General features: G+C 42.1%; 1 protein-coding gene across 7 annotated transcripts in view; it reads right to left on the bottom strand.

Moving 5' to 3' along the window:
• Nucleotides 1-25,483, bottom strand: part of DLGAP1 (DLG associated protein 1) — a 440,736-nt gene that overhangs the window by 10,132 nt on the left and 405,121 nt on the right. For all 7 annotated transcript variants that reach the window (XM_069779082.1, XM_069779083.1, XM_069779084.1 and 4 more), the window contains 3 exons: nt 23,324-23,697; nt 19,413-19,504; nt 8,759-9,177 (listed from right to left, as the gene is read on the bottom strand). In XM_069779082.1, the coding sequence (XP_069635183.1) occupies nt 8,759-9,177; nt 19,413-19,504; nt 23,324-23,697 (885 nt within the window). The remainder of the gene's footprint in view (nt 1-8,758; nt 9,178-19,412; nt 19,505-23,323; nt 23,698-25,483) is intronic.

The following is a 25,483-nucleotide window of genomic DNA, read 5'->3' as shown; positions in this document are numbered from 1 at the left end:
GAATCAGGATGTCCAGGCACGCTGCAGGGAGAGATCACACACTGTCCTCTCCTCCTTGCTGGTGACCTGGAGGGAGGTGTTAGAGTCCTAGCCCAGCTCCTGTGCTGCCTGGGGACTCCTTTGTACAGACGTCTGGGTACTTATGGGCTCTTTGGACTGACTGAGCGCTGTGAAGGACTGCAGTGAACCAGAAGACACAGCCCATAGTAAATGCCTCTGAACAAAACAGGAGCTCATACTGTTTTGGTTGCATTCAACCTCACTGAAAGGGTGGGATTTTAGTGCTGCAAGGGGTAGGTGGGAATACACTACCCAAAACTGAGGCATACAGTGGTGCATTCAGAGACTTTTCCCTGGGGAAGTTTCTGAATTTCCCTGCATTTCCCTGGGGCTTTGTTGAGCTCTGGTCCACGGGGAGTGTGTGCACACACGCGTGCGTGTGTGTGTGTATGTATGTGAAAAAAGAAGCAAGCATGCAGAAACAGGGCAGAAAGACAGAAAGACAGACATGGCCTCAACTAGCAGTAGGACAGTGAATCCAGAAAAGAGAGTGTGATTTTGAGGACTGCTGACTGAAAGAAAATTGATGCTGTGAGCAAGAAAGCAGCTACTGGTTTGCTTGAGACTTTCAATGCTCAGGAAGAAAAACAACAACTATGCTATATGCAGTGTCTTTAAATAAACATGTTGGCATCACGGATGTATCTGGCTCCATCATTAATTTTCCCTCTCAGCTGAAGTAACTTCTTATCCCCCAATTCTCTGGTTAAATATTGATTTTAAAACTAATTAAATTACTAAAAAAATTAATTACCACTTCTTTAATGAAAAACATGAATGGCAGCCACTGTGTCACAATTTTCACTATCATTTCTACTCATAGATATTTGCATTCTTCCAGCCCTCAAATAAACACAGCAACTTTCCCAGGACAAATTTTACAGTCTGGATACATGAGGCAGGTGAGGGAGGAACAGGAAAAACAAAGAGATGAAGTGGCCTGCTCAAGGTGAGTGAATTGTTGGCAGAGCCTAGAAGAGATACTAGTCCTAAGCTGCCATTCTCTGTAGCATCCCTTGGGCATGGTCACTTTTTGTATAAAACCTAACACAATGTTAGCAGAGCTCCACTGGAAAATACTGCTAAGTATTTTGACTTACCACAATGAAAAATAAATAAATAGAGAAATAAATAAACACAACTTTGCTATAACCCCTTCTAACCACATTTTTAGGGTCTCACAGTCCTGTGACCGGCCGCAGTGCATGATGGCAGCTTGCGACCAGAATGCCACTGTGCAATGTTTGGCAAGAGAAAGGCCACTCCACAGGATTCACTTGCATAGTCACACACTAAGCAAACTGGCACAAACACTCGTGATGAACTGAAACCCGACACACAGCAGTACAAAATCTGTGTTCTGCTCCTCCAAGGCAAATGGCTTTTCCTTCAGCAGCCTTAAAGCTTGCTTCTTAAGGCTGCTGAAGGAAAAGTGGGATGTGGAGTTCATTTATACTTCAGACGTACGAAGGGGGGGAAAAAAAGGGGAGGGAAGAGAGAGTATTTTCAAATTTTTTTCAGAAACTATAGGGAAGAGGTCTGTGAACACGCACAGAGCTCAGACTTTCATTTTGTTCCCAGAACTGAACTCAGCGCTGCCAGGAAATAGCCGTGAGCTGGAAGATTCACTAAGCAGAATATTTTCAGCATATTGCACAGGGAGTTTTGCACACAACTCTCATTATTGTTAGCAAGGCTTGCGTGTCTAATTCTATGCGCACAGTGCTGAAAATGGACCCCTTGGTGTGTCTAGTCATTTATGCAACCCAATATGCAAACCGCTCAACTGAAAGGACTTTTCAATAGTAGGAGGAGCTACTCTGGGAGCTTTCATGTGGTTCCCATTGTTATGAAAACTCTTCCCACTGAGTATATTTGGGAACAGCTGCCTCATCTGGAGCTCGGCCACTCTGATGCTTCCCAAGACTTGAGAAGGAGAGAAAAAACGGTCTCTTGACTTCTCAGGACAAAAAAAAACACAAGTCAGGCTCTTCCTGGAAACCTGCACCACCTGAGTTGAATATCACATCCCAAGCACGAAGAAATGTAAATACACCTTGTTGGTGATGGATGGGAATGTGCGCCTTTCTTTGAGGGAAGAAGAGCTTAATATTCAGAGATCTCAGCAGAGGGAAAAGGAAGTCCTTGTCCTTGGCTGCCTAGTGACTGGCTATTTGCCTAAAAACCATCATCCCAGCTGACTGTGGGATGCATGCTGATGCTGTTCTCTATTGTTGCCACTTCTGCTGTAGCTGTGGCTGTATCTAGTCAAGTGTCACTGATTCCTCGCTCCTCCAAAGCAAGTGGCCTGTTAATGTGCAACCCGTCAATAACCAACTCTGTCACAGAAGTTAGGAAAAAAAAAAAAAAAGACAAAGCATGCGAAAGACTGAAAGGACTCTCTCCAGGAGGCACAAAGCCTTATCAATAGCCTAAGTTTTGTTTCCAAACGCACGTTGCTTTTAGTGTTTCAAGGCAGAATGCTAGTTTCCCTTACTAGTCAAAGGCAGAATGCTAGTTTCCCTTACTAGTCAAAACCTCCAGTGCCAAAGAGAAAGGCCAAGGTGTAGTAAAAAAAATCAAAAAGTAAAAATAGACCGATACTTTCTTAGGAGAAAAGCCTGCAAGGTTTGAAGCCAAATACCAAGAAAGTAAATAGAATTGCAAAGATAATACTCAAAACACATCAGAAAAAGATCAGAGAAATCTTTAACAGCAAGGGAAATGGGGTACAGGAGAAAAACATAAACATTCAAATTGATGTGTTTGGCTAATAGGATACAAACAAAATGTATAAAACCAAGCAACAACAAAAAATACCGACCCATCAAGATGCAATCATAACGGATTTAAACACCTATATAATGTTATTCATGTCTGCTTTCTATTCCATACAGGGTTATACAGCACACTCAACAGCAGTGGATCTGAATGCCTTCCAGTAATGCATTAAGCAACAGTATTAACATCCATCATATGCTTTGCTGTGACCCCATCCCCAAGGGGGACAAGAGTGTGTACTGCAGTGTTTTGTTTTTATAGTTTGAATTTTTCCTTCCCCCACCAACACAGCTCCTTGCTTTGACCTCTCTTCATTGTAAACTCAGTTCTCTCCTGTGACAACTTTTAAGAAATAGACAGTTATGTCTATTCTGGAAGAACTGCTTCGGTATAGCTATTTTGATACAACTCAGCTATTGTGGAGTGCCTCCTCACTATTATTGTTCTTGACTAGGGGTTGCAGAATTTTATTCTAGGGTAGACACATGTAGTGAATTTCCTTGTGTCTCTAACCCTGCAACCTGTTCTCATTTTTAAAACGTTCTTAAATATAGACTTAGACTATGTGCTGTTCAAGCAATAAGTTCTTGCTTCTCTTTGTTCTAAGAACCACATAGGACCTACTTTGGGACTGTAGAGCTCTATGTGTTTCCCCCCTCCATGTTTTCATGGGAAAAGAAATGAAACAACAAAAAAAGAATTGCAAACACAAGCAAAAAAATGGTGATATTTTCATCTGCTCTACCTGGGAAGGAGACTGCGTGCGTAACAAGGATAACAAAATATAAGAAAACAACAACAAAAACCACCTGAAGTGACGTGAAAAGTCATCACATCATAGAAGCCACTGGATAGAAGGAGCAGCAGCATTATTTGGCCCTAAACCACCAACTGATCTGTTTGCATTTCAAACTTTGACAGGCCTTAGGGTCTAACAAGTGACAAAGGAGGCACTTTAGGACTGTGACTATCAAATGCCCTTAATGTGAAAACACCTGGTTGGTAGGTAGGGCGCAAGCTAGGGAACAGAAGCCCAGCGACTTGCTCATTGCCCCAGGAGCAAGTGGCAGGAACAATAGCCAAAATTACAGGGACACAGCCTGACATTTGCGTTGCAGATGTTGGCTGAGCATTGTGCATATGAAGCAATCCTGCCATAGAGTTGTCACAATCCATTTCCAAGCCAGGATGGACCAGCGTTTTAGCCTATTCATGTTGACAGACCTACATTTAAATAATGCCAACCATGACAAAAGCCAGGAAATTCAAAGTTAAAGCTACTACTCAGGTCTTTTAAGCTCAGCTGTTAAGGAGAAAACAGCCAAATGGAGCAACCATGGAAGGAGCAGTCCTAGCTTTGAGTCATATATACTTATAGGAGTGATCTCATTGAAATTAATAGGGCTGTCTGCATGAGTAAATGCTGTTCACTGGCAGTAAAGCAGTTTCCATGTGTTCTCTGGCTTACTTGGTTTTTATTAGCACACTTCATGTTTTTTCCCTGACTAGATTGTTTTCTTGCTTGTGGATTTCTCTTTTTTCCTTGCTAGCCTTTGGACACTGGCAGGGCTTCCAACCAGGAGCTGGCTTTCCTTGGAGGAACCCTTGTGTATGGAGAAGTCTCTTCTGGGGAGAAAAGAAAACCAGAACAAGAAAAGGACGAGTCAGGCATACAGCCAGAGGCACGTAGCCAGGGGGATTCCAGCAGGACTCCACCACACGTAGGGCTGGTGATGGTCCCTCTGCAAGGCTGCATCAGCGCACTGCAGGACAAGGCCGCCTCACTCCTCCGGGCGGCAGGGACCAGGACAGCTTGGGGATGCCCTGCAGAGGACGGGCAAATGGTTTTCCTTGCTCATGGCTCAGAGTGACTGCATGGGTCTCCTCTTCTTTTGCCATGCACAACTATTATGAAAAATATGTCTTTTCCTTAACTTTCTTCTCTTGTGTCTAGCCTTCACTCTTTAAGTTTTCCTTTGAAACAATCAAAACAAAACAAAACAGCAGAAAGTGTGCAAGCATTGCATAATTTGCCAGAACTGGCTGAATTTGCAGAGACTCTGGTCCTAAGCAGTGAGGTTACTGCAGATTGGAGGTCAGCCTTTGTTTGCAGACTAGCCCAGAGGAGTATAATATACACACAAGACAGTTATAATGACATATCTTGTCAGAGCTTTGGTTTTCTGTTTTAGCTTTTACTTGATTGGCCTAACTTGTCTTGCCACTAAACCCACATTACACCTGACCTGTGGCGTATCAGGCCCACTGTTTGCTTCCAATGGTTATCTTTGCATTGAAGCCACATTACAACCCCATGTGAAAAAGAAACATTTCTGAAGGGGAAGCAAAATGAAGCCCTCCAGTTTTTCCAGAAAGGTTAATGCCCCACATGAAATAAAAACAACAGCAAAAAATCCAGCAAAAGCCAGGCTGAGGCCATAGGTGCATGTTCCTGTGCCCACTGCATCTGGGGAAAAATGTGGTCAGAGACTGCTTGCTAACAGCACTGCATGGGGAGCCAGGCCTGTTGCTGCTATTTCTGTGTGTAATTGGTTACTCCAGAGGCCTCATCCAAATAGTCACCAGCATCAGTGGTGAGGCTCTGACTATATGAAATTTTTCAGGGGAGAGGTAGGAGAGAGCAGAGGGTTGAGGAGAAAAAAAAAAAAAGGTAAACAATTGATATCACCTAAGGCCTGATCCAAAACATCAATCAAATCTCACAAGTTGTTTAGCCCCATATCTCTAACATCTTTTTTTTTAATGAGAGCCCTAGAGTTTGTAGCCAACATCCCTGTAACAGCAAAATACACAGAAACAATATCAAGTATCCTAGCTCAAAGCGTGAGTGGTATTCATCTGCCTGTTATACATGCCACGGCTTTATCAGAAAATGATTTCAGATAAAACCAGAATATACTATACAATAAATAATTCATGGCAGAAGGGGAGCCACATTTCTCTCTATATTGGCATTTCATCGTGCAGCCACTGAACCACAGCTTGTTTTTATACACAGCAGCAGACTCCATTTCCCAGCTAGAAACATTCAATCCCATCTGGTAGATTCATTCCCAGCTAGATAATACCCAACGTATCTATGTAACATACAAGCTACTGTCAAACAGCAGCCAGCCGTCTCCCTGAGACAGCTGTTTTGCATAAGGGCCGCATTGTCTGCAGGAAGCGCGGATCATTTTACGTGGAGCGCCAGGGGGACGAGCCCTCTGTCAGCTGCCATGGCGTCGAGAAAACCTCGCTCATCACACGTTCTCGTTATTTTGTTATCTGGCCAAACACACGCTGGGGATGTCAGGTTGAAAACAAAGGATGTGTTCCCTGCTCTGGTTATATTTCATTAGGAAAACCAAAGCAAACGCACCTCTTCTGCTCTTTCGTCCCTCTCTTCAAAGTTTATAGATGTATGAAAAACACATATTTCGGGGCAGGGTTTGTAACAGCCAGGCTTTTGTTTCTGGCGCTGCTAAGCGGGCAGAGTGGCCCCAGCCATATGCTTTTCCTTGGCACCAGGTAGAGCGGGGCATGCTGTGCTGCAGCAGAAAGCCCCATGCAGCCTCTGCAGGAGGCAGCTGCCACGTGCTGGAGCGGCCAACAGTGTCACACCAAAACCAGTACCTCACCAGTGACCACAAAACCCAGGTAACCCCTTTCCTCCTCCTGTTTCCAGAAATCACGAGAAGTGCTTCATGTCAGAAAAATGAAGAGGAGGAACAATCTGCAGGACACATGCCATGCATGCTGTAAGGAGGCATGGGGAATAGCCAGCCTAACCACTCCTTTATCTTCCTCATAACTGACTTCTCCCACCGATTGCTCAGAATAAGAGCCCTTTAAAATTATCATGTATCAAAGACACCAAGACACTGAGAGAAAATTCTGTACATAGATATACACATTCTGCGTGTATCAGTCTTGTAAAATTCACTTCATGTTCTTTTCCCAAGGTGAACAACTACTTTGGTGCACAAAGTTTGTAGGTTTTTCCATTATTATCAACTCATAGAATCACAGAAAGGTCAGAAGGGACCTTTAAAGATCATCTAGTCCAACTCCCTTGCCATGGTCAGGGACATCTTTCACTAGATCAGGTCTCAAAGCCCCATCCAGCCTGGCCTTGAACACTTCCAATGATGGGGCATCCACAACTTCTCTGGGAAACCTGTTCCAGGGTCTCACCACCCTCATTGTGGAAAATGTCTTCCTTATGTCCAATCTAAGTTGTGGCAAAGAGAAAGCAAGTGGGTTTTTTGACTTGGACTTGCAAATGTTGTGTATTCCCTATTTGTTATGTGTTCATACTCCTTTTTCAATCTAAAATCTCTTAGTTCATGGGGTTTATTTCTTGCATACTAACAACAGAAAACACTTGTATTCTGACACATTTTCAAAGAGATTTTGGAATGTACTGATGATGTAAATTAAAAATGAAGTTCAAATACTCTAAAACTTGGGGAATCTGGATCTGCTTTGAAGGCTAATCCTTCTATATTTTTCCCTCAGAAGAAATTGTTAGCCTATTATATAACAGAAATTTTTTAGAAATAGAAAATCTTAACATACCTTAATGTTAAGGTTATCTCATACTTTCCATTAGAAGTCAATTTCCAGTTGCTTACAATAATGTCTAACTTTTTAACTATCTAGATCAAACTTCTCTATGGTTGTTTCTTTCATTAGATTGAATGGAAAGTTCCAGCAGAAACAGCTAAGAATAACAGAAACATTTCTAAGAATTTAAAAAAATATTTTTTTTTGCCAGTGTTAATTCCTTTCCATAAATCAAAACCTTCACGTCTCAAAAGAATTCTAGTGCCACCCTTCTTGAAAGGAAGGGTTAGAAATTTGGAAGAAGCAATCCTGGAGCTGAAGTAGTAGCCCTTGCTTTGGTAGGAGCTAACTTGGGGGTCGGAAAATTGTTATTTGTATATCCAGGAAAATACACTTAGGTGTGACACACTTAGTGTCAATTACACAATATTGAACTCTCTATATGCAGCTGCTCCTTACTGTTTTCTAGAAACTCTCTGTTAGAATTTGAAAAGGCTTAATTCACAAGGAGCATGCTCCTAAGCTCACAGGTTTACCTATGTCCAGAAGTTGACAGCTATCAATTGAACTGCTCCTTGTGATGGAAATAAATGGAAAAAACTTCCATTTTGACTGGGAGAAAAAATTCTGGACAAGGAAGCACATGTTCAGCTCTTCTTCCCTAATTAGTGTGAATGAATAAGACCTGAGCTACCCAACCCTTCTTACTAATGAAGGTTTAGTAGACATTCCCATTACCTTACAGGTAGGGTAATACTTCTGGCAGCAGTGACAACTGAGATGTAGTTTGCATGTGTGCATTTTTTATCACAGAATATGGAGACTTTGTTTTATCGGGAAGATCAAAGAGGAATGAGAACTGCAAGGGAGATGAAGGGAGGCTGGAGACGGGAAGAGAGGGAGAACAACTTGGAAGCATGACTGAAGTCTCTTTCAGTTGGGAGAAGCATCTGAAGACTCTGATGCCAATCACCATCTAAAAAGACAACTAAAATATGAATTTAATGAAAAGGAACTAGAATCAGTTCAATTATATTCTAAGGTTATGAGAAATAATTTCAAATGGAAGAGTTAAGAAACATTAATACTACAAGATCCCTAGCCACAACCTCCTAATTATCCGTTGAACTATGCAATCCCAAAAGCTAATACCTTTGGAGTTTCAGAAGTGCCAAGCATTTGCATTCCCTGTCAACTTTAATAAGGATTATTATATACATACATACAGTCCATTTGAGAATCACGACCGTAGCTAAATAAGAAAGGGCATGATACAGAATTCACTGGAGTAAATGTGACCTATATTAAATACTTTGTAGTTTCAATTTTATTGTACGCAGTTACTTACTGTCCTCTGGTAAGTTGTTTTCCCGTTCTTCTCTCTCCATCTGTTGGCACCAGCCCTCCATACGATCTCTCTCTGCCTGAAGTAGCTTCAGAAACCAGTGGCCATCTCGTGGGCACACTGACCTTTGAACAGCTTCCAGAGGATCTTCAGTTATAGAGTCAATCCAGGGGTCAGGAGGAGGTAAAATTGACGGATCAAAGTCCGTATCAAAGTCATCATCCACTGCACATGCATGGTAATGGTTTCCTGACCCTTGTATGCTAACAGTAGAAGTACTTGCATCTCGGGAAAATTGTCTTGATATTTGTCCAGAACATGTATTGTCCTCTTGAGGGTCGATTACTTCAAAGTTCTCATGGAAATCCAGGTCTGCTTGCACGGCTGTTGTTACACTGTTAGATCGTGTAAACCTGCGAAAGCTTTGGAGAGCACAAACATGAAATGTTTAGAAAGCTTTTTCTAGGTAACTCAGTAAGAAAGGAGTTATTAAGATTCTGCCGCTCCTCCTAAGACTGACAGTCATGGCTTTCAGTGCTACATTCAGGTGCTTTTTCTTGAAATGATCAGCATAAACTTCTTTTCTCATTGCAAGCCAACAAGCAAGCATCTTTTTTCCATGCAAACTCACTGTTTATTGAGGCAAGTACCCCTAATTGTTGTGTGGTTTAACAAAGCCAGAGGCTAGCCCAAGAGACAGCTAATAGTGTCAGTAGCTCAGGATTTTAGGTTACCAATTAATGAAAAGTTAAAGGCCCCCAATTTTAAGAAGTGGCCTATCTTTTAACTTTTAAAACTCACACCGCTTTGAAGTTACACACCCAAATTCACAAGCCACATTTAAAAATCATACATGTAAGATTGATAAGATAGTAATACCAATGAGCCCACTATCTATGTAACGTTATACATTCCATTTATAAAGAAGATAAGTATTTTTAACCCAGATAAGTATTTTGTGTTGCTTCTTCATAATTTTCTCTTCATAATTATGTACCTGCTAATCTCTCACAATTTTAGTGCCCATTCCCAGTGTTCAGACATATGTTTTTCACATTCAACTTTCAGTTTCAAAATGGTCTTCGCTTTTTCACCAAAGCTAGCATTCTCAGTCACTATTTATGTGACCCTCATTGTGATGGCTGCTGCCCTGTAGGTAGCTTCCTTTCACCTTCCATATTTTCCCTATGTTGGAACCTCTGGGGGCAGAGAGCAAACCCTGAGGGTGAAGACAAAAGCAGGGGAGAGACAAGGTTTGGGGCTTTGAGTTTGGGTGGGTTTTCTTTATGTAAACAGCACTCTGAATTCTGCTGTCCAAGGCTTCTGAGGTGAACAGGCTGATAGAGAAGGAGCAGAGGGAAGTGTAAGGAGTAAGAGACACCTAATACAGTTGCAGAGGGTAGTAGTGAGAGCAGATATGACAAGCAATGAGTGGAAAAAATCTGCAGGCAAATAATTACAGAGTTGGGGTAACTCTAGAAACTGATGCACTGAGGAACACAGGAAAACAAGCTAAGCAGACATCTGTCTTGCCCCATGATGATAAAGAAGGTAGGACCATAAAGTAATTAATGTAGATGTTACTTAAGTTACTAATATTTAGGCTTCAGAATTAGCATAATTTTGAACTGAATAGGGACAGATTCCCATCCCTTCTTTTTACTAATCCAGGATGCCTGTGCACTCATGCAGCTAGTAGTTAGCTTCTAATTTGTTCACAATCTCACATTTACTCTTGAAACCAGTGTTATGACCCAATTCCCTATGAAATTTTGGTTAGTTTGAGCTGAAGCAGCAATGAAAATGCTGAGCAGACAGGTGTGCTGGATGCTGGGCACCATTTCACTCCCTTTCATTTACATTCCACCTTCCACTGAAGAGCAATAGCCAATTAGACAAGTGCAACTGACAGCAAAACTTCATCAAGTGTATTTAGTCTGCAACTGGGGAGGGAGCAGATGGAAGGATGTTGAGGGAGAATTTCACATCCTATATACCTGATGCACCCAGATACCTCAGGAGGAGTGCAGCAGACTTCAAGGAGGACTGTACCAGGTCCTGCTGATGATAGAGGAAATTAGTGGGTGTTGATCTGGGGCTTTGAGAGGAGTAGAGCAAAGCAAAACAGGAATTGAGAAGGGTTGTCTAATTAAAAAAAGGCCAATTCCTCTGCAAAGGAAAGCTCTAATTAACTTCTCAGCCACACCAGTCCCTGGAAAATTTTAATAATAGATTGTGTACATATTTTTTTATAATGGCCTAGAATACAAACATTTTAATATAGTGCCTGCTGTTTACAGTCCTTTTGAAGCAGATGTTGTTAAACGATGCAAAAGTCATGGCTATGCCACCACCATTTTGCACAATATACACCTGAAAAATATGGAGCGAGCAGAACTCTCCAGCTTGGTAGTATTTATCCTTTGACAAGCAGAGCAAAGCGTTTTGCTACAGACTGATACAGCAGAAAAAGCTCAAAAAGGAGGACAAGGATCATTGGACATATGGTATGGCTTTCATAGGAGGAAAGACATTTCTTGGTTTAGAAAACAGGTGGCTGAGGAGGGATATGAGAGACCTATGAAATCCCGACTAGGTGATGTTTCACCATTTCTCAGAGTGTAAGAACTGTGGGGAGGAAGGCAGCCAGTTGCAAGGCTTAGAGGTCTAAAAATTTACATCTAGTGAAAGGAAGTATTTCTTTACACAATGTGTAATTAAATTGCCGCAGGATCCTGGGAAAACCAAAGATAAAAATAGGTTCAAAGGGAACCTGATCAAATTCATAGGAGATAGGTCTAGGAAGAGCTATTACACAGGTGTCATATCTGGCTTAGGAAGTCCCTGAACAACAGACTGCTAAATTGGGAAGGTCTACTGGGAGAAGTAGCGCTTCATACACACCCTTTATACTTTTCCTTTACACACACTCCTTTACACTTTTCCTAAGTACCTGCTACTGGCCCCTGCCAGAGAAAAGCTGTTAGAGTCCTGTTAGTGGCTAGAAAGACTTTAGCTCTAGTCTGACATTGCAATGAAAATCTTTTGGTCCAATCTAGTTTTTTTAAAAAATGGTTTAATTTAGCCACCAACCTGACAAATCCCTTACCTGCCCTGAAGTTTGTGCATGCATACACACACACACACACATAAAAAAAAACAAACCAAAAAACACATGTGTGCCCACACAGGCACATGGTCACACAGGATTTCTTTTCAGTCATTTAGTCAGGGCTCACTGAGAGCCAAGGCATTAGTACACAGTGTACTCTTCCACACCTTCCACTGTACTGGAGAGAAAAGCAAACGCCTTAATCCAGGCTCATTCTCGGTGCCCCTACCTCCACCCTCCACGATTCAGCTGCCTTCTGCTTTCCCCAGTGCCCTAGGCTCTGATATCCTTCTGTTTCAGATGACCGTTTGTAATTTCGGTTAACACCCTGGCTTTTCAGTGTACACCATCAAGGTCTACTTGCCAAGAGGATGTATTGCTGGAGGCACTACATTTCAAAGCTTTCAGGAGCAGACTCTTACTGGGTTCAATATGAGCTAGTACCACGAAAAACAGACTCTGCTCAACAAATAAAATAGAATGACATACTTTTTTTGCCTTCGTTTTATCTATATAATAATATGCTACAGGCTTGCTCGACGGATTCTTGGCACTGGATTGTGTAACCTATCTGTCTTCAAAAGAAAAACAACTTGGCAATAGAATATAGCATCAGTTAAAAATTAAAAAAATACTCCCAAGGAAATGTATGTTGAATGAAATGGAAATGCAGGAAGGAGGCACCCACTATCTGCCTGCCTCCGGCACATCTATGCAAAATGCCTAATAGATGGTAATTTTAGTCTCTGACATAGCTTCCTCACTCACTTCCAGGATGTTTTACTCTTACAAAATGCTATTTGTGTCCCACATGAACTTTTTTGTTTTGCTCTCAGTTAAAACTCCATACCACAGGAAAGCTGCTGAAGCTAATGCCCAAGTTTTCACTATTTCTACACATAAAAAACACTCATGGGACTACCTAAAAAACAAGCTTTCATAAATAGCTGGTAACCGTTAAAAACAGAGATTTGCTTCTTCCTCTGCTTTCAGGCTTGGCCCTTTTGTACTCAGTTGTGCCCTGCAGGCACAAGGTGTAATAATTACAGCTTCAGAGAACTGCAGCAGATATCTGGCCTAAGGTGCAGAAAGCCGTGAAACCTCAGACTGGATAAACCAGTATGTAGAACAACAGCACGATGTGTTTTGAACAGCAACAACAGGGTCACTTGTTAGCATTCAACGCTCCACTTCTAAGTCTTCTTTTGCTTTCCTTTGAAAAACATGTTTACATTTCAATGCAGAGAGCTTCTTTCTTTCCTAAAAAAACCCTCAAAAGCCAGAAAAGATCTAGGCTTCAAACCAACTGATGCATGGTGAGTCTCAGAGGCACTTACATTAAATCTGGCCTGTCTCATTTTACCCATTGACTGTACTCTTTCTTGGTTGTGGGCTTCTCTGCTAAGGTTGCAGCTGCTGTCAGCAGAACAAAACAAACTGCAGAAGGAGTTAGCAGATACGGTACCATGTCTTCTAACGGCAGGATTTCAACCATACATCTTCAAGCTATACAATCTTGTGTGCTTTGCTCTATCCCTCCCCCTTCTCACATTCACATAGTCTTTTCATCACCAGAAGTCTTAGCAGGGAAACTCTAATCCTTTATGGCAATGTTAGGATAGACTATTTCAGTTGGAAGGGATGTAAAATGATCTCCTAGTCCAACTGCCTGACCACTCCAGGGCTGACCAAGTTAAAGCATGCTGTTAAGAAGGGCATTGTCCAAATGCCTCTTAAACACTGACAGGGCTGGGGCATCGACCACCTCTCTAGGAAGCCTGTTCTAGTGTTTGACCACCCTCTTGGTAAAGAAATGCTTCCTAATGTCCAGTCTGAACCTCCCCTGGTGCAGCTTTGAACCATTCCCACGCATCCTGTCACTGGATCCCAGGGAGAAGAGATCAGCACCTCCCTCTCCACTTCCTTTCCTCAGGAAGCTGCAGAGCACAATGAGGTCACCCTTCAGCCTCTTCTCCAAACTAGACAAGCCCAAAGTCCTCAGCTGCTCCTCACAGGACATGCCTTCCAACCCTTGCACCAGCTTTGTTACCCTCCTCTGGACACATTCAAGGACCTTCACATCCTTTTTAAATTGTGGGGCCCAGAACTGCACACAATATTCAAGGTGAGGCCGCACCAATGCTGAATACAGCAGGATAATCACCTCTTTTGACTGGCCGGTTACACTGTGTTTGATGCACCCCAGGACAGGGTTTGCCCTCTTGGCTGTCAGGGGACACTGCTGACGCGTATTGAGCCTGCTACTGACCAGCCCCCCCCAGATCCCTTTCTGCAGGGCTGCTCTCCAGCCACACCTCTCCCAGTCTGTACTTCTGTCCAGTGTTACTCCGTCCCAGGTGCAGGATCCGGCATTTATTCTTGTTAAATTTCATCCTGTTAGTCATTGCCCAATGCTCCAACCTATCCAGACCCCCCTCCAAGGTCTCTTGTCAACAGCACCTCCCAGTTTGGTATCATCAGCCAAGTTGCTAATGGTGCATTCAACTCCTGCATCCAGACTGTTGATAAATAGATTGGACAGAACTGGCCCTAGAATTGAGCCCTGAGGAACACTACTGGTGACCGGTCACCAGCCAATTCACCATAACCCTTTGAGACATGCCCTTTAGCCAGTTCTTCACCCAGCACACCGTGAACCCACTCATCCCACAGTTGGACAACTTGCAGCGCCAGCAATCGGAGCAGGACAGGAGCAGGGAAGCCTCAGGCAGCACTTGCCAGCCTCTGCATGTTGTGCCCCAATGCCCAGTGAAGCTGCCAAATAGAGTCAAAGGGCAACTACAAGATCAGTTGAACCAAAGAGGATGTCTGGGAACTCTTTGGTTGGCAATCCAAAACCGCAGAGGGTGGCACAGACCCAATGGAGGTTGACCCACTAGAAGATCAGGAGGAGCCAATGGAGGTTGACCCAATTCCAGCAGACCTAGACCAGGTACTGCAACACTGATCCAAGGCTATGCTTGAAGAAGGGAGCCCATTGCACTGAGAGGGTCTGGCCCTATGCAAGTCTCTATCGGTGTGGGCCTAGCTCCTCAGCAGTGGTCAAGTATGCTGCGGGTGGGAAGCTGAGGCCTTAGTGCAGCCAGCCTGCACGTATCTCCCAGCCATCAATCAATCAATCTCCATCTATCAATCTCCCTTGAAACATGGTAGAGCTTCAAGTGTTGCTTGGGCTCTTCCTCCCTGTCCTGCACCGCCCTGCTGGCTCCCAGATATTCATAGGGTATCTACCCTGCTCTTTCCAGCATGCGAGTAGCACAGCAGCGCAGGGAGGAGGTCATGCTACAGAGACCATCCTCAGCAAATATACACGCTGTGCTGGGCATGACTCTTACCAGTCAAGTTTGCAGAAGACGGAGGATCAAAGTGTTCCTGGGATCTCTTATCCTCAAATAAACCTGTTCTAACCTTTACCTTGTGACACTTTCTGGGCAGCACTGGGGGGAATAGCTGGAACAAGAGGGGACAACACTTTGTTGAAGCCTAACACACAAGACTGGGTCAGGGCCCTTAGCTTTAAACAGGGAACGTTATTAAGCCTTGCTTTTGAAACTGCCTCTCTCTTCTACTGAATATCAGCTCCATCACTTGCAGCCAGGTTAGAATCATAGAATGGTTTGGGCTGGAAGGGACCCTTAAAGGTCATCTAGTCCAACCCCCCCTGCAATAAGCAGGGACATCTTCAACTAGATCAGGTTGCTCAGAACCCTGTCCAACCTGACCTTGAATGTTTTCAGGGAGGGGGCATCTACCACCTTCAGAATTTCTCAGTAGAATGGCTTCCACTGTGGAGAACATAGAAAGCCAGAAAATGCTGCAGACAAAAGCCAAGGAAATATCCACCCAAGCTCAGTTTAGCCAAAATACAGATTTGAAAATCCTGTCCTTAATACTGGAGAGTTGAGAAATTTGAGTTAGAGCATAGGAATGGCCTGCTGTGCAGAGAAGACCCTAAAACCTGAGTATTTTTTGTCAGGACAGTAAGTGACCAAACCCAAAAACCTAGATGAAAAAAAGAGAAAAATATGGCTTTATATAGTAACAAAAGCCAAAGATGTGGGGTTTTTCCCTTGAAGAGACAAAAGAGGTTTGTTTTGTTGTGGTTTTTTTTTTTTTTTTTAACATTACCCCACCACCATTTCAAATAATTTCACTTTATACCACATTTTTACACCACACCAAGAGGTGGGGGCACCTTCCCTGGCCCCACAGAAGCCAGAGAAAATGGAGGACTAAGACATGTTTTAGTTTCCCATGGCAGTGTTCTTACTTCAGAAACTACCATTGTTTCAGTATTCATAAATTCTTGTGATAGCAAACCAAGTACAGTTACCAGCTGATGGTATGACTAGAGCAATGAGCAAGAGAATTTTGGGGGTGAGGATGAAATAGGAGGAGATCTTGGGGCAGACAAGGTAAAATGCAAGAGACACTAGAAGTGATTACAGAACTATGGGACTGGGACCCACTTGTTCAGTAAGGATGTGTGCTAATTGGCCTGGCACAATATATGACTTCTTCTTTTCTGGTTCAGTAGAACTGGTTGACTTCCAACAACTCAATTATCTTCTGTAAGTGAGGAATGGAAGGTCATCCTTTGAGGTCAAGAAGAAGTTGCAGGTAGAGAGAAAGGACAAACAGAAATGGACAGAAATGGAACTGCCCTGAGATTGCACCGATCAACTTCATTAGATACACGTTTCAAAATTGCCCTGGAAGAGGTGAGTCATGTGAGGAAAGGGGAGGAACATTTTGGTTGGGGTTTTGTTAGCATCATGGAAGAGATCAGGTGAGAGATAAGAGAGTAAGAGCAGGAAGATCATGAGGTTGAAAGAAACACATACCAGTTTTTTTCCATGAGAAGGACTGAACAGAGATACTCTATTAATGCTAGAAATTGAAGAGCTGCACTTAGGAATGGGTATGAAAAAGATTATTGAGAGCAGGCAGCATAAAAAACTGAGGATAAGATGAATAGCAGTGATAGATCCAGTTTTGATATGGTCAGGTAGCAGTAGGCACATTTATCCTTTGAGCAGTACAAGAGGAGGAGGATTCAGAGGACTCAGTCATTTGCCTTGGCAGGAAGCCCAGGTTACAGAGAGTGGAGGGCTAATGAAAGGTCTGAGTTGAGATGGAAGATGGAAGAGAGACACCTGTCCTCTGAAGATACTCTGTTTTTGAACTACTTAGATCAAGAAACAGAGGCAAAATCTTTTGCTTACTTGGTCCAAGCAGCAGGAATATTTAAAAGGACATGAGGAGATAAGACTCATTAGTGTGAGAATGGCAGTCATAAGAGGTGAGGGAAAGGGGGAGGAAAGGGCAGGAAGCAAAGAAGAGAAGTGAAACAAATTTTGTATGGTAGGTTTTTGGTGCATTAAGCAAAGAGCTTTCTTGTTTTATAACAGTGCACTTAATAGCTTAGACTGGCAAGAAAACATGATCAATTTGCTGTATTTATCCTCTTTGTTGTGTCATTCTTCTCTTCTTATTTTATATTTATTTAATATTTCTGAAGCCTGGAAGATTTTAAAAAATATTTATTTGTCAAAGATTCAACTCAAAAGGGCTTTTCTGAGGCTCTGCAGATGTTATGGTACAGGGAGCAGCAATCGGAGGGGGATTGCTGGAGGGGCAGGGAAGAATGCACTGTATTTACAATTCTATTCCTGTAACAGATAATCAATACATTGTGCTCTGCTGTGTTAAAAAAAAAAAAAGGAATATGAGTGCCAAACTGTGATTATAAGCCCTTTGTGTCTTGAGTGCACTCATTTTCTAAGGATTAGGAGCTGTCCTTTATCAGCCAGTTCACTTCTGAAAGTCCATGATAGATTGCTTCTTGCCCCTCTGCTCCAAACAGCAGCAATCTCAACTTTATCAGCAAGGAAACCTCCAAACACAGCTGTCAGTAGGTAATGCAGAAATATTGCTTTCTCAGGGCAGACCCTCACAGGCAAATCATACCTTTTTCTCAGGAGCAATAAAAACTGCAATAGAAAGAGGACTTTGGAAGTAAGGTATTTACAAACAGCCATTTCTTTCTTTGTTTTGTTTTTTTTGTGTGTGTGTGTGGGGGGGGTTGGAGGGGTGGGGGAGGGTTGGGCTTTTGGGGTAGTTATTTCCTTTGTCCTCAGGCTGAAGGGAAATGGTCCTTCAGCATCTATTCTAATGTGCTCATTTATCTAGTGCTGGAAGAGTTGTGGGTAAATGGGGCTAAGGTCTAACACATAAAGAAATGTCTGCCAGCAAGAGATGTTTTAGCAGGTTAATGAGGAACTTGGTAACAGCCTAGCAGGGTCATTGCAAAATCACATTTCTTTTTGCTGAAATCACTTTAGCCTTTTAAAACCACAAGAAAATACTCTGCTACTTTACAGGGAGATTTTGTTGAATTGAAAATGGTGTAGATAACGTTATTTTTGAGTATTTTTAGCAGATGTAGGAAAAAAGCAGTGAAAATGGACATCTCCTCTACTTGCTACTGCAGTCAGCGGGCCAGAGGAGGGCAGAGGGCCCTAATTTTGTCAGCTCAGATTTGCTGCACCCAGGTTTTCTCTGGAGAGGTTACAAGTGTGACTCTTCCCTCACTGATCAGCATTACTGCCCCGAGGCTTCTCCTACACTACTGTACATCGAGTTCTCAACAAAATGGCTCCAGGATCTGAAAGTTATGCTGTGCCCAAGTGGCTTGTGAAAAATGAACAAAGACTTGGGTGGGTGCTTGTGGCTGCAGCAGCCTGCATGCGCAGAGGCAAGGAGAGTCTGGCTTTTCTTCAGCCACTGAGTCCAATTTTGGGGAGGAATTAAGATTTGCAGTTGTGGTCAAGCACTTAGAAACTTTATGTGTCTGGAAAGTGCTATGCACAGTTATGCTGCCCTGCAACGTAACTGCAACTTGTCATCCAAAAGAAACATAATCCTTAAAGACAACTATTCTAGATTTTTTTTTTTTCATTTTTATTGGGGCATATTTGTTTACTTATTCAGGTTACACTGCAGATTGGAGACAGAACCAAGTTTTACAGCTTGCTTTTTAATCTCAACAATTTTTTGCAATGGAGCAGTTGTAATGCAGAGATGTCTGGGTGAGATACCTGAGCTAAAGCAATCAGTTTTGCTCTGCCATTGCACTGCTCCATGTATCTGAAATTATTCTGCTGAAAAACAAGGTAAAGTTCCCCATCAACTCTATGCTGCTGCAGCCATCCAGAGACTAATACTCCAGCTGCATCACCTTTTGCTGTTTAGGTAGATTTTCTAGGGAAGAAGACCTTATTAAAAGTATATTGACCTTCAAAATACGTGGCACATTTCTTCCAGGTCTCCCACTGGTCCTGGAAAATCCCCTCTGAGAAATAAAAGCTACTGCATTTATAAGACTCAGCTTTTCATTTGGGTGACCTAACAATTATTCCTGGAAGCAAGTTTATATGGTCATGCATGCAGGAACTAGGGCTCTTAAAAATTAGTTGCGGCATAATTATTTACTTTAGAAAAACGGTATTAACTTTTACTCACCACTTCTCCTCCTCTACTTGAACTCCTATGGACTGGAACTTACTGGTTGCTTTATTTTCACCTGATTTGGTGGATTCTTCAGCACCATCAACCTTAAAAAAATTAACCAGCTAATTAGAATGTATTTTAGCAAAGATATCACCCAGCTACTTACAATTTCTATGCATGATAACTATTAAGTGTCTGTACATATAGCTTGTATCATAAGTACCTTCATGTAGTCAGATAGTTTATCTGTAGTGTGCCCATTTCTGATGTTACTAGTGAGTATTCATCATTCTTGTTAATTTATAAGGCATTTCTGGTAAGACATTTGGCCTGCAAAATGCAGGTGGAGCTTATCCAGTATTTTATGGAGGCTGGATGCTTACATTTGCCAGAGCAAATCTCTGAGCAGCTGTAACTCCACTTACTGTGCTCCACCATTTGTTTGATTTTATCTGTTAGTCTGTATGTGCATGCATATGTGAACTCATGTCAAAATTATGTGTTTATTTTGTCTAAATGTTAGTGTCCCGAATCAGAGCACTGTATGGATAAGATTTAAAGAAAGCAGATGCAGGTCTTGGATGCATTTTCTTTACTGCTTCATCATGCAAACAGGTGGTCCCCCAGAGCACAGGCAGGAACTCTATACCATCTTTGCATCTCTAAGAGAAGATTTATACCAATGATTTAAAATTTAACCATATGTCCTGGTTTCAGCTGTGATAGAGTTAATTTTCTTCCTAGTACCTGGTATAATGTTGTGTTTTGGATTTAGTATGAGAATAATGTTGATAACACACGGATGTTTTCAGTTGTTGCTAAGTAGTGTTATATTAAGTCAAGGATTTTGCAGCTTCTCATGCCCAGCCAGCAAGAAGGCTGGAGGGGCACAAGAAGTTGGGAGGGGGCACAGCCAGGGCAGCTGACCCAAACTAGCCAAAGGAATATTCCATACCATATGATGTCATGTCCAGTACATAAAATGGGGGGAGTTGGCCAGGAGGGGTGGATCACTGCTCGGGGACTGGCTGAGCATCGGTCAGCAGATGGTGAGCAATTGCATTGTGCATCATTTGTATTTTGTGGGTTATATTTCACTCTCTTTTTGTTATCTTCCTTTTCATTCCTTTTATTATTATTATAATATTTTACTTTTTATTTCAATTATTAAACTGTTTTTATCTCAACCCATGAGTTTTAGTTGTTTTCGATTCTCCTCCCCATCCCACCAGCGAAGGCGGGGGGAGGAGTGAGTGAGCGGCTGCGTGGTGCTTAGTTGCTGGCTGGGGTTAAACCATGACACCACAGATGTGTCTTTGAGCAAAATCACAAACTTCTGGGTTCAATCAGTGTAGTTATTAATTCCCAATGCTATATACGACATTGTTAGTCAAACAAGAAAAAAAATTTCTGGCACACAGAATTTTTGTACCACAGCAGTGTTACAAAGTGACCTGTGGATCCACTCTGACCCCGGGTGTACAAAATCTCCAGATGTAGTTAGTGTCTGTTCCACCAGTAAATAAACTTGTTGTTGAGAGCCGACTGAACAGCCTATGCAGGAAAGTGCTCAAGGAGGGATGGGAGTTACAGAGCTGTTCAGTGAAGTGAGGTACTTACTTGATACAGAGGCTTTTGGGGAAATACTGCATCTTAAATCCCATAACTGACAGAGAGAAGCAACCTTTTGATGGAAGCATTTTTCTTTGCTTTACTTTACTTGTTTGCTAAACAGATCTACAGCAAAGGCTTGTGGTGTCCTAAGAGTGACTGAGGGGTGCAGAAGACACACATGGAGGTTCATCACAGGTGCACATTAGGTTTATTTGTTAGAGAAGGAAGCAAATCAAGAATATGCTTCTGGCTTATGCAGCTTGCCCTGCTCTACAAAGATGGGCCAAACTATAATTAAGGTGTATACCTGGTCTGAGTTCAGTCTAAGCCTAAACCAGGCTCCCTTTACAGTCAGTGGAGAGAGCCTGACTCCATACTGCCAGTCAGAGGGCTGACAGCCTACCTATTTTAGGCAGTTGCTTCTGAGAAGTGATTTCTGGCAGCAACAGCTCTCTTACGGTATTTCCATTCCCACACTACTCCTTCAGCTGTACCAGCATGATGGCTCGTGCAATGATGCTGCAAAATGGACCAGACAGTGGACTAGCAAAGTAGTTTTCCTTTATTTGTGAACACTGTCTGACCCTAAAAGTCTCATTGATGGGCACAATTGGGAGAGTGGCACAGTGCACGGGCAGGAATCCTGTGAGGCTGTATCACTGCTGAAGGTTTTGCTTCATGCAGTCCCAGCTTTAGGCATCTCCATTGGTTTGTACACAAAAAATACGCTGGCAGACCCTCACATACCAACCCCAGGCAGCTTTCACATATTATTATGTTGGTCATCTGTAAATTTCAAAGTTTTAGAGGGAGATTGTCAAAGGCTTGAACAGCATTCAGGGCTCTATTTTCCTCAGATCTCAGGAAACTGAGGCCCCTATACCTCTCAAAAGCAGCTTTTGTTACTTGGCAGCAACACTAACTTAAGAAGAGACAGCAGGGAGACGGTGTCTCAAGAGCCATGATTCACATTACTGTTGTTCATTTTGGCTTCTGCAAACATGGAGATTACTTCTTTCTATCCATTATTTTAAAGGGTGTTTGATTGCTAAGGAGTCTTTGTTGCTTTGCTCAGTGAAATGAGGGATTACAACAATAAAATGGCACCTTAGACTTCGCTGGGAATGAGAATAAGTAATAGAAGAGCTTTCCTCTATCCCTGTCCCACCTGGATATTGCTCCAGTGTTTAACACTGATCATCAGCCCTTCTTTCAGAATATACCCAAAACAAATGACTGTGAAGCAGAAAAAGGCTACAATAAAGGCAGTGAACTGAACCCACAGGCAATAGTAATTATTGCCCTTCCAAGAAGAAGTAAGAAAAAAGTCACAGTTTCTTCAGGACCTGCCCCTGCGATGGCATACTTCTACACAACGCCTCTCATCTCATCAGGCTGATGCAGAGATTTCACGGTAAATTCTTAGGCTTTGCTAATCAGATAAACCTGTCCAGGCACATAGTGCTGTGCTTACAATCTCCATCTGCAAGAAGAAAAATCATGTCTTCTTGTGAAGGTTGATAAGCTATGGATTGCTATTCTGTTTGCTTGGGATTCTTCTCCCATCAAAACATGTGTTGATTCTCAGTTGATTGTAAGTTCAAGTACTTTGTTGCAAAAGCTAATCCTGCAAGCAGATAGTTGGAGTCCTATGCACATTCTTTTGAGAGGGTGGTGGTATGGGAAAGATTAATTAAGAAAGCAGATTACATTGGTCTAGTTTATTTGCTCTTCTCTTTTCTGCAAATAGGAGTGAACCTTGGCAGGGTTAGTTTTCTTGTTTCATTCCACTAGATGTAACAAAATGTAATTTTCTTTAACAAGGGCAAATCAGAAGGAACTTACCCTCTGCTCTTGAGGCTGAAATAGGAACAATGCTGCCTCATTCAAGTGGCTACCAGTCATTATGAAATGCATGAATAAGCAGTGACAATTAATTAAGTAAGGCTGGACGAAAATATTTTTTGGGTGATAGTGTAATGTAAATCATTGTTTTACACATTCCCTTTCAATGATTTAATTCATGCCTTTCTGACCCCTGCTGTGTTATGATTCATAGATTAGTGCTCATGTGTGTAATTTAACAGAGCTGACTAACAAGCAGCAAGGAGACTTAAACAAATCCTTGCATCTGATGTTTTTACGATAAATTAGGAAAACATCATTAGTACCATGCAGAACGATTACGCTGCTGCAATTTCTACATAGGTACCTGTCAGGAAAAGAAGAAAACATTGCATAATGAGCAGTAAAACAGATGTAGAAATCCAAAACAATGGCAGGCATATAATCCATGTCCTGTACTGTACCTGTATTCCAATAGATAAGCATCTGTTTTTCTTGAAGTGGTCCTTCTTTCTATCTTCTACAGCAACGGTGGCAATGGTTGTGGTAGTGGTGACGGTGGCAGTATTGTTCCCTACATGTTGACTTGCAGGGCCATGGATCTGTGCATTGGCAGCTTCAATAGCAGCTGTTAGTGCCTTCATACTGTCCAAGCTCTCTGTGGAATTGCTAAGTCCAGACTGACTGATGATATCTCCCCTCTGTCCATGCCCATCCATATATGCATCTTGGGCAGACTCTGTGCTGCTCTGGGCTGTGATGGAAATAAATGGTTTGGTGGTAGTTCTTGGTGGGACTGGAGGCGGTGTCTTCTTATAAGTGGTAATGCAGGATGACACTGGAAGAAACATATGAGAGTTCTTGATTTATTGACACTGCAGGGAAAAAGGATGCAAATATGATCTCAAAACATCAGTGAGCATGGACAGAGCAGACTTAAGGAGGATGCTTTTAGCCAAAGAGCTCCCAAAAGCTCTAACGTAAGTGCCACGGAAGTACCTCACCTATCAGTGTCCTCTGTTCCTACTAATGAGTGGCAGAATTGCCAGTAGAGGGAAAGAAATTACCTATTTGCCAAGTTCCTCCGTAGCCTTTTTAGGATTGTTTTCTCCAGTATATTTTCTCTAACTGTTCTAAGTCCCATGGGAACAAGTCCTTCCACGAAAACATTTGTTCTGCTCATGGCTTCCAAACAAGATTCACAAGGATGATGAGTCTCCAACCACTTATCCTACCTATACTGTACTTCATGTGGTTTTACTGCAATTGTTTTCTGTCTCTCTACCCTGTCCTACTGTATTTACCAAGCTTATGTAGAATTTTAAACTACATTTTTCTGATCAGAGAGAGATCCCCAAACCATGCTAGGTCAAAGTCTGTTAACAGTCACCGTGCTTGGACTCATGTATTTCTTGCTATAAAATGTCTCACTTGTTGCACAGACTTCTCAAATACTTTGAAATGCTTTGTAAGCTGCTGAGGACATATTTAAAATAACATTTTGCCACGCCTAAATTTCTCATCATAAATATAACCTATCAGTTAAAAAAAAAATACTTAATTTTACACACAGGCTGTTAGCGTAACGAATTCAATGGCTAAAGCCTGTCAGTCAGTGGGACTACTTAAAGGAAAGTGTAAGTATAAATGTTTGCAACAACAGAGGCTTTAATAGAAGTTTATGAGGACTCATCTTTTCATATTTTGAAGGCCATGCTCCCTTTGTAAATACTGCTATATGGATTTAGAAGCTTAGCTTGAGGTTTCCAGCTTATAAACTATTGGCTTGTGTATACACAATTACATGCAGAAAGTGGTACGTGGAGATAAAAACATCTTCCTTTAAAGGGATAGTTGGCAGCTCTGCATTACTGAAGTCCTGGAATGCTTTCAAATGAGGAAAGAAAGTCCATTAAGAACAAAAAGCAATCATGATATGCTCTGTTTTTTAAGAAAATAAATGCAGGCATGAACCTGTGCAAAGTTCAGACACAAACATGTTAACATAAATTCTTATTAACAGTAATCATATGGCAAGAAGTGATTCATCAGATCATTTTAATTGGCAGATGTCTATGCCACCCACATAAAAGGTAACTCAACTCTACTACAGCTGTTCTGCTCTCTGCACTGTATGTGCTTGTCGAGCCAGAAGCCATTATGGTATTAATTTGACTAGCTCAGATCCATATGGCTCATATCTCCCGATAGCTGTAGGAATAGTTATAGCATAAAAGGTGTTTCCAGGGCATGAAATCACATGGGATTTTTTTTTAAGGACTCTAGTACAAGTTTCTGATAACATGTCTGAACCCATGTTAAACATGTTGAATGCTAATGGAAAAAGGGTGTTTCACTAAGGTAGTGAGGGTTTTGAAACTATGATTCACTTCTGAAGATTCAAACAGAATCTTTGAGAGAAGAGACGGCTAAAAATGAACTTGTCAAATTTTAACTCTGGGGAAGTGAATAGTTGACAGGGGTTAAAGGTGTTTTTTAAAGTGCTTATGACAAGACAAATATCTGGAACTAACAGAAAGGATGACAATTTTACAAAGGGGATTGTGAATTTTTTGCCGTTCTTCACTTGTTTTGATGCTGCCAAAAAGCATTTGTTGTGAGTG

This window comes from Haliaeetus albicilla, chromosome 3, assembly GCF_947461875.1.
Source record: "Haliaeetus albicilla chromosome 3, bHalAlb1.1, whole genome shotgun sequence".
NCBI classification, from domain to species: Eukaryota; Metazoa; Chordata; class Aves; order Accipitriformes; family Accipitridae; genus Haliaeetus; species Haliaeetus albicilla.
Note: the sequence above shows the minus strand (reverse complement) of the source record. Positions and strands in the feature narration are given on the sequence as shown.